The sequence below is a fragment of the Phocoena sinus genome, chromosome X (assembly GCF_008692025.1).
Source record: "Phocoena sinus isolate mPhoSin1 chromosome X, mPhoSin1.pri, whole genome shotgun sequence".
NCBI lineage: Eukaryota > Metazoa > Chordata > Mammalia > Artiodactyla > Phocoenidae > Phocoena > Phocoena sinus.
The window spans coordinates 39,518,245-39,531,310 of record NC_045784.1 but is presented as its reverse complement, the minus strand read 5'-3'; the positions used below and the strand labels follow the sequence as shown (position 1 = coordinate 39,531,310).

Here is a 13,066-nt window from a genome sequence, read left to right as displayed (position 1 = left end):
AATACTGGCAGAAGACCTCAGACTTCCCAACAGGCAGGAAACTCCCCACGTACCTGGGTAGGGCAAAAGAAAAAAGAAAAAACAGACAAAAGAATAGGGATGGGACCTGCACCAGTGGGAGGAAGCTGTGAAAGAGGAAAGGTTTCCACACACTAGGAAGCCCCTTCGCAGGCGGAGACTGCGGGTGGTGGAGGGGGGAAGCATCGGAGCCATGGTAGAGAGCGCAGCAACAGGGGTGTGGAGGGCAAAGCAGAGAGATTCCCACACACAGGATCGATGCTGACCGGTACTCATCAGCCCGAGAGGCTTGTCTGCTCACCCGCCAGGGCAGGTGGGGCTGGGAGCTGAGGCTTGGGTTTTGGTCTGATCCCAGGGAGAGGACTGGGGTTGGCGGCGTGAACACAGCCTGAAGGGGGCTAGTCGCCACAGCTAGCCAGAAGGGAGTCTGGGAAAAAGTCTGGACCTGCCTAAGAGGCAAGAAACTATTGTTTCAGGGTGCGCAACGAGAGGGGATTCAGAGCACTGCCTAAATGAGCTCCAGAGACGGGCACGAGCTGCGGCTAACAGCGCGGACCCCAGAGACGGGCGTGAGACGCTAAGGCTGCTGCTGCGGCCACCAAGAAGCCTGTGTGCGAGCACAGGTCACTATCCACACCCCTGGGGAGCCTGTGCAGCCCGCCGTTGCCAGGGTCCCGGGATGCAGGGACAACTCCCCCGGGAGAATGCACGGCGCGCCTCAGGCTGGTGCAACATCATGGCGGCCTCTGCCGCTGCAGGCCCGCCCCGCACTCCATACCCCTCCTTCCCCCCAGCCTGAGTGAGCCAGAGCCCCCTAATCAGCTGCTCCTTTAACCCTGTCCTGTCTGAGTGGGAAGCAGATGCCCTCAGGCAATCTACAAGCAGAGGCGGGGCCAAATCCAAAGCTGAACCCCAGGAGCTGTGCAAACAAAGAAGAGAAAGGGAAATCTCTCCCAGCAGCCTCAGGAGCAGCAGATTAAATCTCCACAATCAACTTGATGTACCCTGAGTCTGTGGAATACCTGAATAGACAATGAATCATCCCCAAATTGAGGCAGTGGACTTTGGGATCAACTGTAGACTTGGGGTTTGCTTTCTGCATCTAATTTGTTTCTGGTTTTATGTTTATCTTAGTTTAGTATTTAGAGCTTATTATCATTGGTAGATTTGTTTACTGATTTGGTTGCTCTCTTCCTTTTTTTTAATATATATATATATATTTTTTCTTTTTCTCCTTTTGTGAGTATATGTGTGTATGCCTCTTTGTGTGATTTTGTCTGTATACCTTTGCTTTTACCATTTGTCCTAGGGTTCTATCGGTTTTTTTGCTTTTTTTGGAGTTTTTTTACAGATCATTGAAATTACTTTATTATTTATAACACTTCTAACACTTAAACAAATTATTATTTTATGGTTATTCATTCCCCAAGAAGAAAATGGGTACAGGATCTTTCAGTAACGAAGTTGGAACATTGTAAAAATAAATACAGCATTTGACAAGGAAGATGACATAAGTCTGTCCTGTCATTTGATGTAGAAACAAATGCTGCTTAACAAGGTTGAGTCTCTGGTATTATTTATCTCTACTAACACTTCTTAGAAGTCTTGTGCCTTAACAAAATGCTGTGTGATGACAGGTTATAATATAATCCCAAGATTAAAGCTATTTTGCTTATACTTATCTATTTCCATAATGTATTATTTTTTTTAATTTATTTTTTATACCGCAGGTTCTTATTAGTCATCCATTTTATGCACATCAGTGTATACATGTCAATCCCGATCGCCCAATTCATCACACCATGACCCCCACCCCCCACTGTTTTTTTTTAAGTATACTTTTCAGCTCTTTTTATCATTGGTGGACTTGTGTTTTGGTTTGATTGCTCTCTCTTTCTTTCTTTTTTTAATTACTTTTATAATTTTTCATTTTTAATAATTTTTAATGTTTTACTTGTTTATTTTAATTATTTTATTTTACTTACTATCTTTCTTTCTTTCTTTTTTTATTCCCTCCTTTTTCTTCTGAGCTGGTGGCTGACAGAGCCTTGGTGCTCCAGCCAGGCATCAGGCCTGAGCCTCTGAGGGGGTAAGAGCCGAGTTCAGGACACTGGCCCACCAAAGACCTCCCGGCCCCATGTAATATCAAACAGCGAAAGCTCTCTCAGAGATCTCCAACTCAACGCTATGACCCAGCTCCACTCAACGTCCAGCAAGCTACAGTGCTGAACACCCTATGCCAAACAACTAGCAAGACAGGGACACAACCCTGCCCATTAGCAGAGAGGCTGCCTAAAATCATAATAAGTTCACAGACACCCCAAAACACACCAACAGACACAGTCCTGCCCACCAGAAAGACAAGATCCAGCCTCACCCACCAGAACTCAGGCACCAGTCCCCTCCACCAGGAAGCCTACACAACCCACTGAATCAAACTTACCCACTGGGGGCAGACACCAAAAACAACAGGAACTATGAACCTGCAGCCTGAGAAAAGGAGACCCCAAACACAGTAAGTTAAGCAAAAGGAGAAGACAGGAAAACACACAGCAGATGAAGGAGCAAGATAAAAACCCACCAGACCACACACATGAAGAAGAAATAGGCAGTCTACCTGAAAAAGAATTCAGAATAATGATAGTAAAGATGATCCAAAATCTTGGCAGAAGAATAGACAAAATGCAAGAAACATTTAACAAGGACCTAGAAGAACTAAAGATGAAACAAGCAATGATAAACAACACAATAAATGAAATGAAAAATACTCTAGATGGGATCAATAGCAGAATAACTGAGGCAGAAGAAGGGATAAGTGACCTGGAAGATAAAATAGTGGAAATAACTACTGCAGAGCAGAATAAAGAAAAAAGAATGAAAAGAACAGAGGACAGTCTCAGAGACCTCTGGGACAACATTAAACACACCAACATTCGAATTATAGGTGTCCCAGAAGAAGGAGAGAAAAAGACGGGGACTGAGAAAATATTTGGAGAGATTACAGTTGAAAACTTCCCTAATATGGGAATGGAAATAGTTAATCAAGTCCAGGAAACACAGAGTCCCATACAGGATAAATCCAAGGAGAAACACACCAAGACACATATTAACCAAACTAGCAAAAATTAAATGCAAAGAAAAAATATTAAAATCAGCAAGGTAAAAGTAACAAATAACATACAAGGGACTCCCCATAAGGTTAACAGCTGATCTTTCAGCGGACACTCTGCAAGCCAGAAGGGAGTGGCAGGACATATTTAAAGTGATGAAGGAGAAAAACCTACAACCAAGACTGGTCTACCCAGCAAGGACCTCATTCAGATTCAATGGAGAAATTAAAACCTTTACAGACAAGCAAAAGCTAAGAGAATTCAGAACCACCAAACCAGCTTTACAACAAATGCTAAAGGAACTTCTCTAGGCAGGAAACACAAGAGAAGGAAAAGACCTACAATAACAAACCCAGAACAATTAAGAAAATGGTAATAGGGACACACATATCAGTAACTACCTTAAATGTAGATGGATTAAGTGCTCCAACCAAAAGACACAGACTGGCTGAATGGATACAAAAACAAGACCCGCGGCTTCCCTGTTGGCACAGTGGTTGAGAGTTCGCCTGCCGATGCAGGGGACACGGGTTCGTGCCCCGGTCCAGGAAGATCACACATGCCGCAGAGCAGCTAGGCCCGTGAGCCATGGCCACTGAGCCTGTGCGTCCGGAGCCTGTGCTCTGCAACAGTCGAGGCCACAACGGTGAGAGGCCCGCGTACCGCAAAAATAAATAAATAAATAAACAACACCCGTATATACGCTATCTACAAGAGACCCACTTCAGACCGAGGGACACATACAGACTGAAAGTGAAGGGATGGAAAAAGATATTCCATGCAAATGTAAATCAAAAGAAAGCTGGAGTAGCAATTCTCATATCAGACAAAATAGACGTTAAAACAAAGACTATTACAAGAGACAAAGAAGGATACTACATAATGATCAAGGGATCAATCCAAGAAGAAGATATGACAATTGTAAGTATTTATGCACCCAACATAGGAGCACCTCAATGCTTAAGGCAAATGCTAACAGCCATAAAAGGGGAAATCAACAGTAACAAAATCATAGAAGGGGACTTTAACACCCCACTTTCACCAATGGACAAATCATCCAAAGTGAAAATAAATAAGGAAACACAAGCTTTAAATGATACATTAAACAAGATGGACTTAATTGATATTGATAGGACATTCTATCCAAGACAACAGAATACACTTTCTTCTCAAGTGCTCATGGAACCTTCTCCAGGATAGATCATCTCTTGGGTCAGAAACCAAGCCTTGGTAAATTTACGAAAATTGAAATCGTATCAAGTATCTTTTCTGACCTCAATGCTATGAGACTAGATATCAATTACAGGAAAAAATCTGCAAAAAATACAAGCACATGGAGGCTAAACAAAACACTACTAAATAACCAAGAGATCACTGAAGAAATCAAAGAGGAAATCAAAAAATACCCAGAAACAAATGACAATGAAAACACGACGACCCAAAACCTATGGGATGCAGCAAAAGCAGTTGTAAGAGGGAAGTCTATAGCCATACAATCCTACCTCAAGAAACAAGAAACATCTCAAATAAACAACCTAACCTTACACCTAGAGCAATTAGAGAAAGAAGAACAAAAAACCCCCAAAGTTAGCAGAAGGAAAGAAATCATAAAGATCAGATCAGAAATAAATGAAAGAGAAATGAAGGAAACAATAGCTAAGATCAATGAAACTAAAAGCTGGTTCTTTGAGAAGATAAACAAAATTGATAAACCATTAACCAGACTCATCAAGAAAAAAAGGGAGAAGACTCACATCCATAGAATTAGAAATGAAAAAGAAGTAACAACTGACACTGCAGAAATACAAAGGATCATGAGAGATTACTACAAGCAAGTATATGCCAATAAAATGGACTACCTGGAAGAAATGGACAAATTCTTAAAAAAACACAACCTCCTGAGACTGAACCAGGAAGAAATAGAAAATATAAACAGACCAATCACAAGCACTGAAATTGAGACTGTGATTTTAAATCTTCCAACAAACAAAAACCCAGGACCAGCTGGATTCACAGATGAATTCTGTCAAACATTTAGTGAAGAGCTAACACCTATCCTTCTCAAACTCTTCCAAAGTATAGCAGACGGAGGAACACTCCCAAACTCATTCTACGAGGCCACCATCACCCTGATACCGAAGCCAGGCAAAGATTTCACAAAAAAAGAAAACTACCTACCAATATCACTGATGAACATAGATGCAAAAATCCTCAACAAAATACTAGCAAACAGAATCCAACAGCACAGTAAAAGGATCATACACCATGATCAAGTGGGATTTATCCCAGGAATGCAAGGATTCTTCAATATATGCAAATCAATCAATGTGATAAACCATATTAACAAATTGAATGAGAAAAACCATATGATCATCTCAATAGATGCAGAAAAAGCTTTCAAGAAAATTCAACACTCATTTATGATAAAAACCCTCCAGAAAGTAGGCATAGAGGGAACTTACCTCAACATAATAAAGGCCATATATGACAAACCCACAGCCAACATCATTCTCAATGGTGAAAAACTGAAACCATTTCCACTAAGATCAGGAACAAGACAAAGTTGCCCACTCTCATCACTATGATTCAACATAGTTTTGGAAGTTTTAGCCACAGCAATCAGAGGAGACAAAGAAATAAGAGGAATCCAAATTGGAAAAGAAGATGTAAATAGTCACTGTTTGCAGATGACATGATGCTATACCTAGAGTATCCCAAAGATGCTACCAGAAAACTACTAGAGCTAATCAATGAATTTGGTAAAGTAGCAGGATATAAAATTAATGCACAGAAATCTCTTGCATTCCTATACACTAATGATGAAAAATCTGAAAGAGAAATTAAGGAAACACTCCCATTTGCCATTGCAACAAAAAGAATAAAATACCTAGGAATAAACCTACCTAAGGAGACAAAAGACCTGTATGCAGAAAACTATAAGACACTGATGAAATAAATTAAAGATGATACAGACAGATGGAAAGATATACCATGTTCTTGGATTGGAAGAATCAACATTCTGAAAATGACTCTACTACCCAAAGCAATCTACAGATTCAATGCAATCCCTATCAAACTATCACTGGCATTTTTCACAGAACTAGAACAAAAGATTTCACAATTTGTATGGAAACACAAAAGACCCTGAGTAGCCAAAGCAATCTTGAGAACGAAAAATGGAGCTGGAGGAATCAGGCTCCCTGACTTCAGACTATACTACAAAGCTACAGTAATTAAGGCAGTATGGTACTGGCACAAAAACAGAAATATAGATCAGTGGAGCAAGATAGAAAGCCTAGAGATGAATCCACACACATATGGTCACCTTATCTTTGCTAAAGGATGCAAGAATATACAATGGAGAAAAGACAGCCTCTTCAATAAGTGGTGCTGGGAACACTGGACAGCTACATGTAAAAGAATGAAATTAATTAGAACACTCCCTAACACCATACACAAATATAAACTCAAAATGGATTAAAGACCTAAATGTAATGCCAGACACTCTAAAACTCCTAGAGTAAAACATAGGCAGAACACTCTATGACATACATCACAGCAAGATCCTTTTTGACCCATCTCCTATAGAAATGGAAATAAAAGCAAAAATAAACAAATGGGACCTAATGAAACTTAACAGCTTTTGCACAGCAAAGGAAACCATAAACAAGACAAAAAGACAACCCTCAGAATGGGAGAAAATATTTGCAAATGAAGCAGCTGACAAAGGGTTAATCTCCAAAATATACAAGCAGCTCATGCAGCTCAATATCAAAAAAACAAACAACCCAATCCAAAAATGGGCCAAAGACCTAAATAGACATTTCTCCAAAGAAGATATACAGATTGCCAACAAACACATGAAAGGTTGCTCAACATCACTAATCATTAGAGAAATGCAAATCAAAGCTGCAATGAGGTATCACCTCTCACTGGTCAGAATGGCCATCAAAAACTCTAGAAACAATAAATGCTGGAGAAGGTGTGGAGAAAAGGGAGCCGTCTTGCACTGTTGGTGGGAATGTGAATTGATACAGCCACTGTGGAGAACAGCATGGAGCTTCCTTAAAAAGCTAAAAATAGAACTACCATATGACCCAGCAATCCCACTACTGGGCGTATACCCTGAGAAAACCTTAATTCAAAAAGAGTCATGTACAGCAATGTTCATTGCAGCTCTATTTACGATAGCCAGGACGTGGAAGCAACCTAAGTGTCCATCGACAGCTGAATGGTTAAAGAAGATGTAGCACATATATACAATGGAATATTACTCAGCCATAAAAAGAAACGAAATTGAGTTATTTGTAGTGAGGTGGATGGACCTAGAGACTGTCATACAGAGTGAAGTAAGTCAGAAAGAGAAAAACCAATACCGTATGCTAACACATATATATATGGAGTCTAAAGAATAAATATGGTTCTGAAGAACCTAGGGGCAGGACAGGAATAAAGACACAGATGTAGAGAATGGACTTGAGTACATGGGGAGGGGGAAGGGTAAGCTGGCACGAAGTGAGAGAGTAGCATGGACATACATTTATACTATCAAATGTAAAATAGACAGCCAGTGGGAAGCAGCCACATAGCACAGGGAGATCAGCTCCGTGCTTTGTGACCACCTGGAGGGGTAGGATAGGGAGAGTGGGAGGGAGACGCAAGAGGGAGGAGATACGGGGATATATGTATATGTATAGCTGATTCACTTTGTTATAAAGCAGAAACTAACACACCATTGTAAAGCAATTATACTCCAATAAAGTTGTTAAAAAATAATAAAATTTAAAAAGAAAAGACATGGAAAGCAGTGGAATACTGAGGTGTTTAAAACCCAGGCATGCAGAACACAGCAGATATAAATTTTCGCTGCAGTGAGGTCAGGATAATTTCAGTTTATCCAATGGAAAGGAAAATAAACTTTTTTTTAAGCATCTTTATTGGAGTATAATTGCTTTACAATGGTGTGTTAGTTTCTGCTTTATAACAAAATGAATCAGCTATGCATATACATATAGCCCCATACATCCTCCCTCTTGCGTCTTCCTCCCACCCTCCCTATCCCACCTCTCTAGAGGAAAATAAACTTTTATGACCTGGTGGGGCTAGAGCAGGTTTAGTTAAAGGTACGTGGTAAGTTTCTAGTTATTGCTGCAGACGCTCTTTTCCCTCGTCCTTGGGAGTGTGCCAACTTCTTCTTCATGCTGTTTTCTATCCTCAAAAAGAAAAAGATTTCAAATGGGTATTTTTCTGACTATAAAAGTAATATTTGGGGCTTCCCTGGTGGCGCAGTGGTTGAGAGTCTGCCTGCCAATGCAGGGGACACGGGTTCGTGCCCCAGTGCGGGAAGATCCCACATGCCATGGAGCAGCTAGGCCCGTGAGACATGGCCGCTGAGCCTGCGCATCCGGAGCCTGTGCTCTGCAACGGGAGAGGCCACAACAGTGAGAGGCCTGCGTACCGCAAAAAGAAAAAAAAAAAGTAATATTTGATAATTATAAAAATTCAGAAAAAGCAGACATTTTATATATAGGTATAAAATCATTTTTATACCTATATATAAAGAAAGCTCAGCAATCAGGGATGATGCTATAGATGTTTTGGTATGTATCCTTCCAGTCTTTTTTTCTGTGCATATATATGTCAATATGTACCAGTATCTTTAGTTTCATTGGGGTCATACTACATTTATCAACATAGCATGGATGTCTTTCATACCAATTAATACCAGTCAACAGCCTACTTTTCATGGTTGCATAGTGTTCAATTCTGTGCATGTGTCATGACTGATTATTCCATGACCAGTGTTGTAAATGAGCCAGGGGCTTCCCTTGGAGTGGTTCCTCCGTGGTCACTTGGCTGTCAGAGAAGGTTGGTGACTCAGGGTTTCTGAAATTACTTTCTCTTACTTATTTATGCGGGTTAGTGATAGCCCTCAAAGCACAGGTCATGGACGGAAAAGGGAATAAGAGGTCTGTTAAAAAATCAGCTCAAAACCCACTGTCTTCAGCTTTCCCTGAATGAGCCCCACTCCATGCGGTCACTCTTTCTTCTGTGTCCCAACAGAAGAGGGACAGAATAGTATGCAGGAGCGTGGGCTCTGGAGCCAGACTGCAGGGGTTTGCATTCTGACTTCGTGACATTGGACATATTACTTCACATTTCTCTGCCTCAGTGTTCTCATCTGTAACATGGGGCTAATACTAGTATCTACCTTCTGGGCCAGATGAGATGATCCATGCCAAAAGGACCCAGCAGCACAGGACCTGGCACATAGCAAGAACTCAACAAGTGGTGAGGGTTATTATTATTACTCAGTTCATTCAAGTGGCCCTCCCAGTTAGTAGCTGGGGAGCTCATCTGGATGCCTGGACAGCCCAAATAGATTATAGACTCTGAAAAGTTCAGATGCCAAAGTGACTACAGTTTTTTTCCAGATAGTGAGCCCCCGGCCAATGTTACTGATTGATCGTCTAATCCAAACTGACTTGCTGCAATGGTGGGGTCCTCTTGGTTGAATTTGGCCTCCATTTCCCGCTAAAAAAACAAAAGCAAAGCAAAACAAAACAAAAACCCCAGAGACCCTAATAAGTGGATGTAGGTGAAATACAGTTCCTTCAGGTAGGTCAACATCATAGCTGTGGGCTTTCCTACACTCTATCTAAGGAAATTCTTGACCAGAAGAACCTATAGATCTCTTAAATGATAGTGAAAATGACAAGAAATATTTAAAAGAACTAAAAACCATATTATTCCAAAAGACCAGTCTATAACAGAAGAACAAATCTTGTATTCCCTCATTTATTTGGGATTCTTGGGAACTGAATTTTTTTCCAGTAAGTAGATTTTCTAGATGGTGGAAGCTTATTCATTTAACCACCTTAACAGTTTGCATTTTAACCATTTTGATGTAATTCTTTCTAATGCCTGTTGCATGGGTTATGGCTTTCATATAGCGAATATATTGAAAACATGTCAGCCAATTTGTTAAGCTTTGAGACCTCATTGTGAATGTGTTGCTGTCATTTGTTTCTTTTTTGTTGTTATTTGCTCTGCCAAATGATATCAGTGCCATTTGCCTTCTAAAGACTCAGACAACTGTACCTTTACACAGTTCTTTTCACTTTTCACTTTTTTCTCTCACTGGTAGGGTGTGTCAGTTTTTACTTTTTACTACAGAAATGTGCATAATCGCTTTCCCCATCTCCAAAACACCTTTCTAACTTACTGATTTATAAGCTTTATACCCTGGGAAAACAGAACCCCAAGTCTGTTACTATTTTGTATACAGTAAGATTAATAGGTATTGAATGAAATCATGTATTTAGTCACAGGATTTTTGACCATTCGAGGACTTTAAGAATTTACTTCCTGGTTGTAGGCTGTTATGTGGTAGAAGTTTGACTCTGGGCAAAGTGCCATTTTATTTATAAGTTGTTGTGCTTATTGTTTTCCATTCTAGCACGAGTGCCTTCCTGTCGCTCATAGGTAGAGAAATTAAATTAAAGAAAAATAATAACCTGTCTCTGGGCAGTTGGTAAAGTTTTGTAAAATGGGATTTGGATATTTTTAATAGAAAGAAAGGTAAAATAGTCTTAGATATAATTTCTTGAGTGTTTTTCCATTTTCTTTGCAGAGAAATAATGATGCGTCTGTCGGGAAACTCACAGACTAAGAAGTCATAACCATTGCACATCACTACCAGGTGCCTGAGGATCCCCGTCCAGATACGAATGTCCTAATTGCACAGGCCCATGAACAGCTCAAGAAAAATACTTTCGAGAATTTTGAAAGACTCATTGCTACCTGTGTGTACCAAGATCGGGAAAAATAAGCTTTTATTTTATTGATTCTAATAAATCATTTACGTTTCTGTGAACCTGACTAATGAAGGAATTTGTATTTTATCAAAAAGGGCAAAAAGAAAATTGACGTGTCTTCTCATACTCCACCATGTAGCAAAGCCACCTTAAATCATTTTTGGAGATTATCTGGGTACAGATATTTCATAGTGATGGATGGTGAGCTTTGCTTGTTGATGGAATAGGGGAGGCCCTGTATCTTCAAAATAATAGGATTGCCCCTTTGCATTTTCTTTTAATTGGTTTCTAGAGGTTTTCAATTGAAACATAGTAAATCAATGTTAGAAGGTTTAATTCTGAGATGTCGTCTCTTTACATTATTTTAGTGATAAGTGGGATTTATAAGTGTGACTTTTATAATACACAGAACAGGGGATTTGCAAGTATACTTTCTATAGAATTTCTTTGAAATTATTTCTCCTTGAAGATAATGAAGCTCAGCATAATCTATTTCGAATACATTTATCATGTTTGCATTGAGCTTTATTAAGTCACTGTTACAAACAACTGGAGCTCCATCTTAATATGTTTTGGTGTTCATCTTATCCACAGACTGATATAGTACGGGGGCGGGGGCGGAATACTCAACTGGAGTTAGAAAACCTTAGATCAAACTCTAGCCTCTGATTTTATTACTACAGACCACTACCATCTCTTTTCCCCATGACCCCTTCCTTCATCCCCAAACCTGAAGTCTGCACCCCAAGTGGCTACCTACATACCCTAAATATCGTTGAAGGTCCCGTAGTTTATTTTAGTTGTGAATGTTTTTTTTCCTAATCCATAATACACCCTCGTTGAGTTGTTATAAAGATGGTATTTTTCCTTGAATCTTTAAGCTTCTCTGAGCCTCCTGGAGGATGTGTGGCCTGAGCTTTGCATGACCCTGGCCTTGCCTTCCACCCTAGTGGTACCCCTTCCCAGGGTGAGAATTGTGACCCTCCTTCACTAAAGGAACACCTCCTGGGAAAATGGGGCTAGTTGATCAGACAACTCTGAGGTTCTCCAGATCCAACAAGCTCCAATTCTAGACATAAACATTCTCCTATCATTTTATAAACTACTGCAAAGAAAGAAGCCCACTTTCTTTCCTGTTGGTTCTAATTTTGCCTGATGCCTGGAAGAACACTGTCTGAGTTAGAACATTGGACAAGCATTTCTGTGCCCTCAGCAGGCTGGGGAAAATGACTGTTGGGCTGGTCTGGAGAAAAAATTGAGGTGAATGTTAAGGTCCCGGTTGGGGCTTCTAGGTTATAAGGTTTGGGTCCAAGGAAAAGACTAGAAAAACACCCTCCAGTCATATAATACTTGTGTTGGAGGCTCTAGATGCCTGTCAGATTAAGAGATGTTTTCAAATATCAGAACCATTTTTGACTAGTGGTCAAGAATGCAGATCGATTACTTAGAGCAACACTCGTGGCTACAGCCTTAATAGGCTGTACTATCACCAACCAAGAATCTGAATCTTGATGGAAAGGCCTTTGTAAGGACAGAATCTAGTGACTTGTGAAATGGAAAAACAGTTGGTGAAATGCAGTATTACTGTTTTTCCTTACTGTGATTCCAGTACCAGTTTTCATACTTATTTCCAGGTACATGCTTTTAGGACACATCTGTGTTTTCTTTCCTATAGAGTGTAATTGTTACTCAAGAGACACAAAGTATATACAAGCCCATTTACTTTGTTTTAATGCAGGGAAAAATTATTACCCAGCAAAGACATCGAAAGGCTGTGCAGGTCCTCCTGATTACCTTTGAATGATGATCTTCTGGGATCCTTACTCTCCAGGTAAGTGAGAACTCCACCCTCATGGGCAATGTCCTGCATATTTTTGTTTCGGAGACTATTCCTGGTTTTTTGTTTGTTTGTTTTTTGTTTTTTTTTTGCGGTACGCGGGCCTCTCACTGTTGTGGCCTCTCCCGTTGCGGAGCACAGGCTCCAGACGCGCAGGCTCAGCGGCCATGGCTCACGGGCCCAGCCGCTCCGTGGCACGTGGGATCCCCCCGGACCGGGGCACGAGCCCGTGTCCCCTGCATCAGCAGGCGGACTCTCAACCACTGCACCACCAGGGAAGCCCT

At 40.7% G+C, this 13,066-nt stretch overlaps 1 protein-coding gene across 1 annotated transcript in view; it reads left to right on the top strand.

The window, feature by feature from the left end:
* EFHC2 (EF-hand domain containing 2) overlaps nucleotides 1-13,066 on the top strand; it is a 203,591-nt gene that overhangs the window by 158,117 nt on the left and 32,408 nt on the right. Inside the window, 2 exon segments of the mRNA XM_032619729.1 lie at nucleotides 10,764-10,955; nucleotides 12,684-12,776. Of these exon segments, the coding sequence (XP_032475620.1) occupies nucleotides 10,764-10,955; nucleotides 12,684-12,776 (285 nt within the window).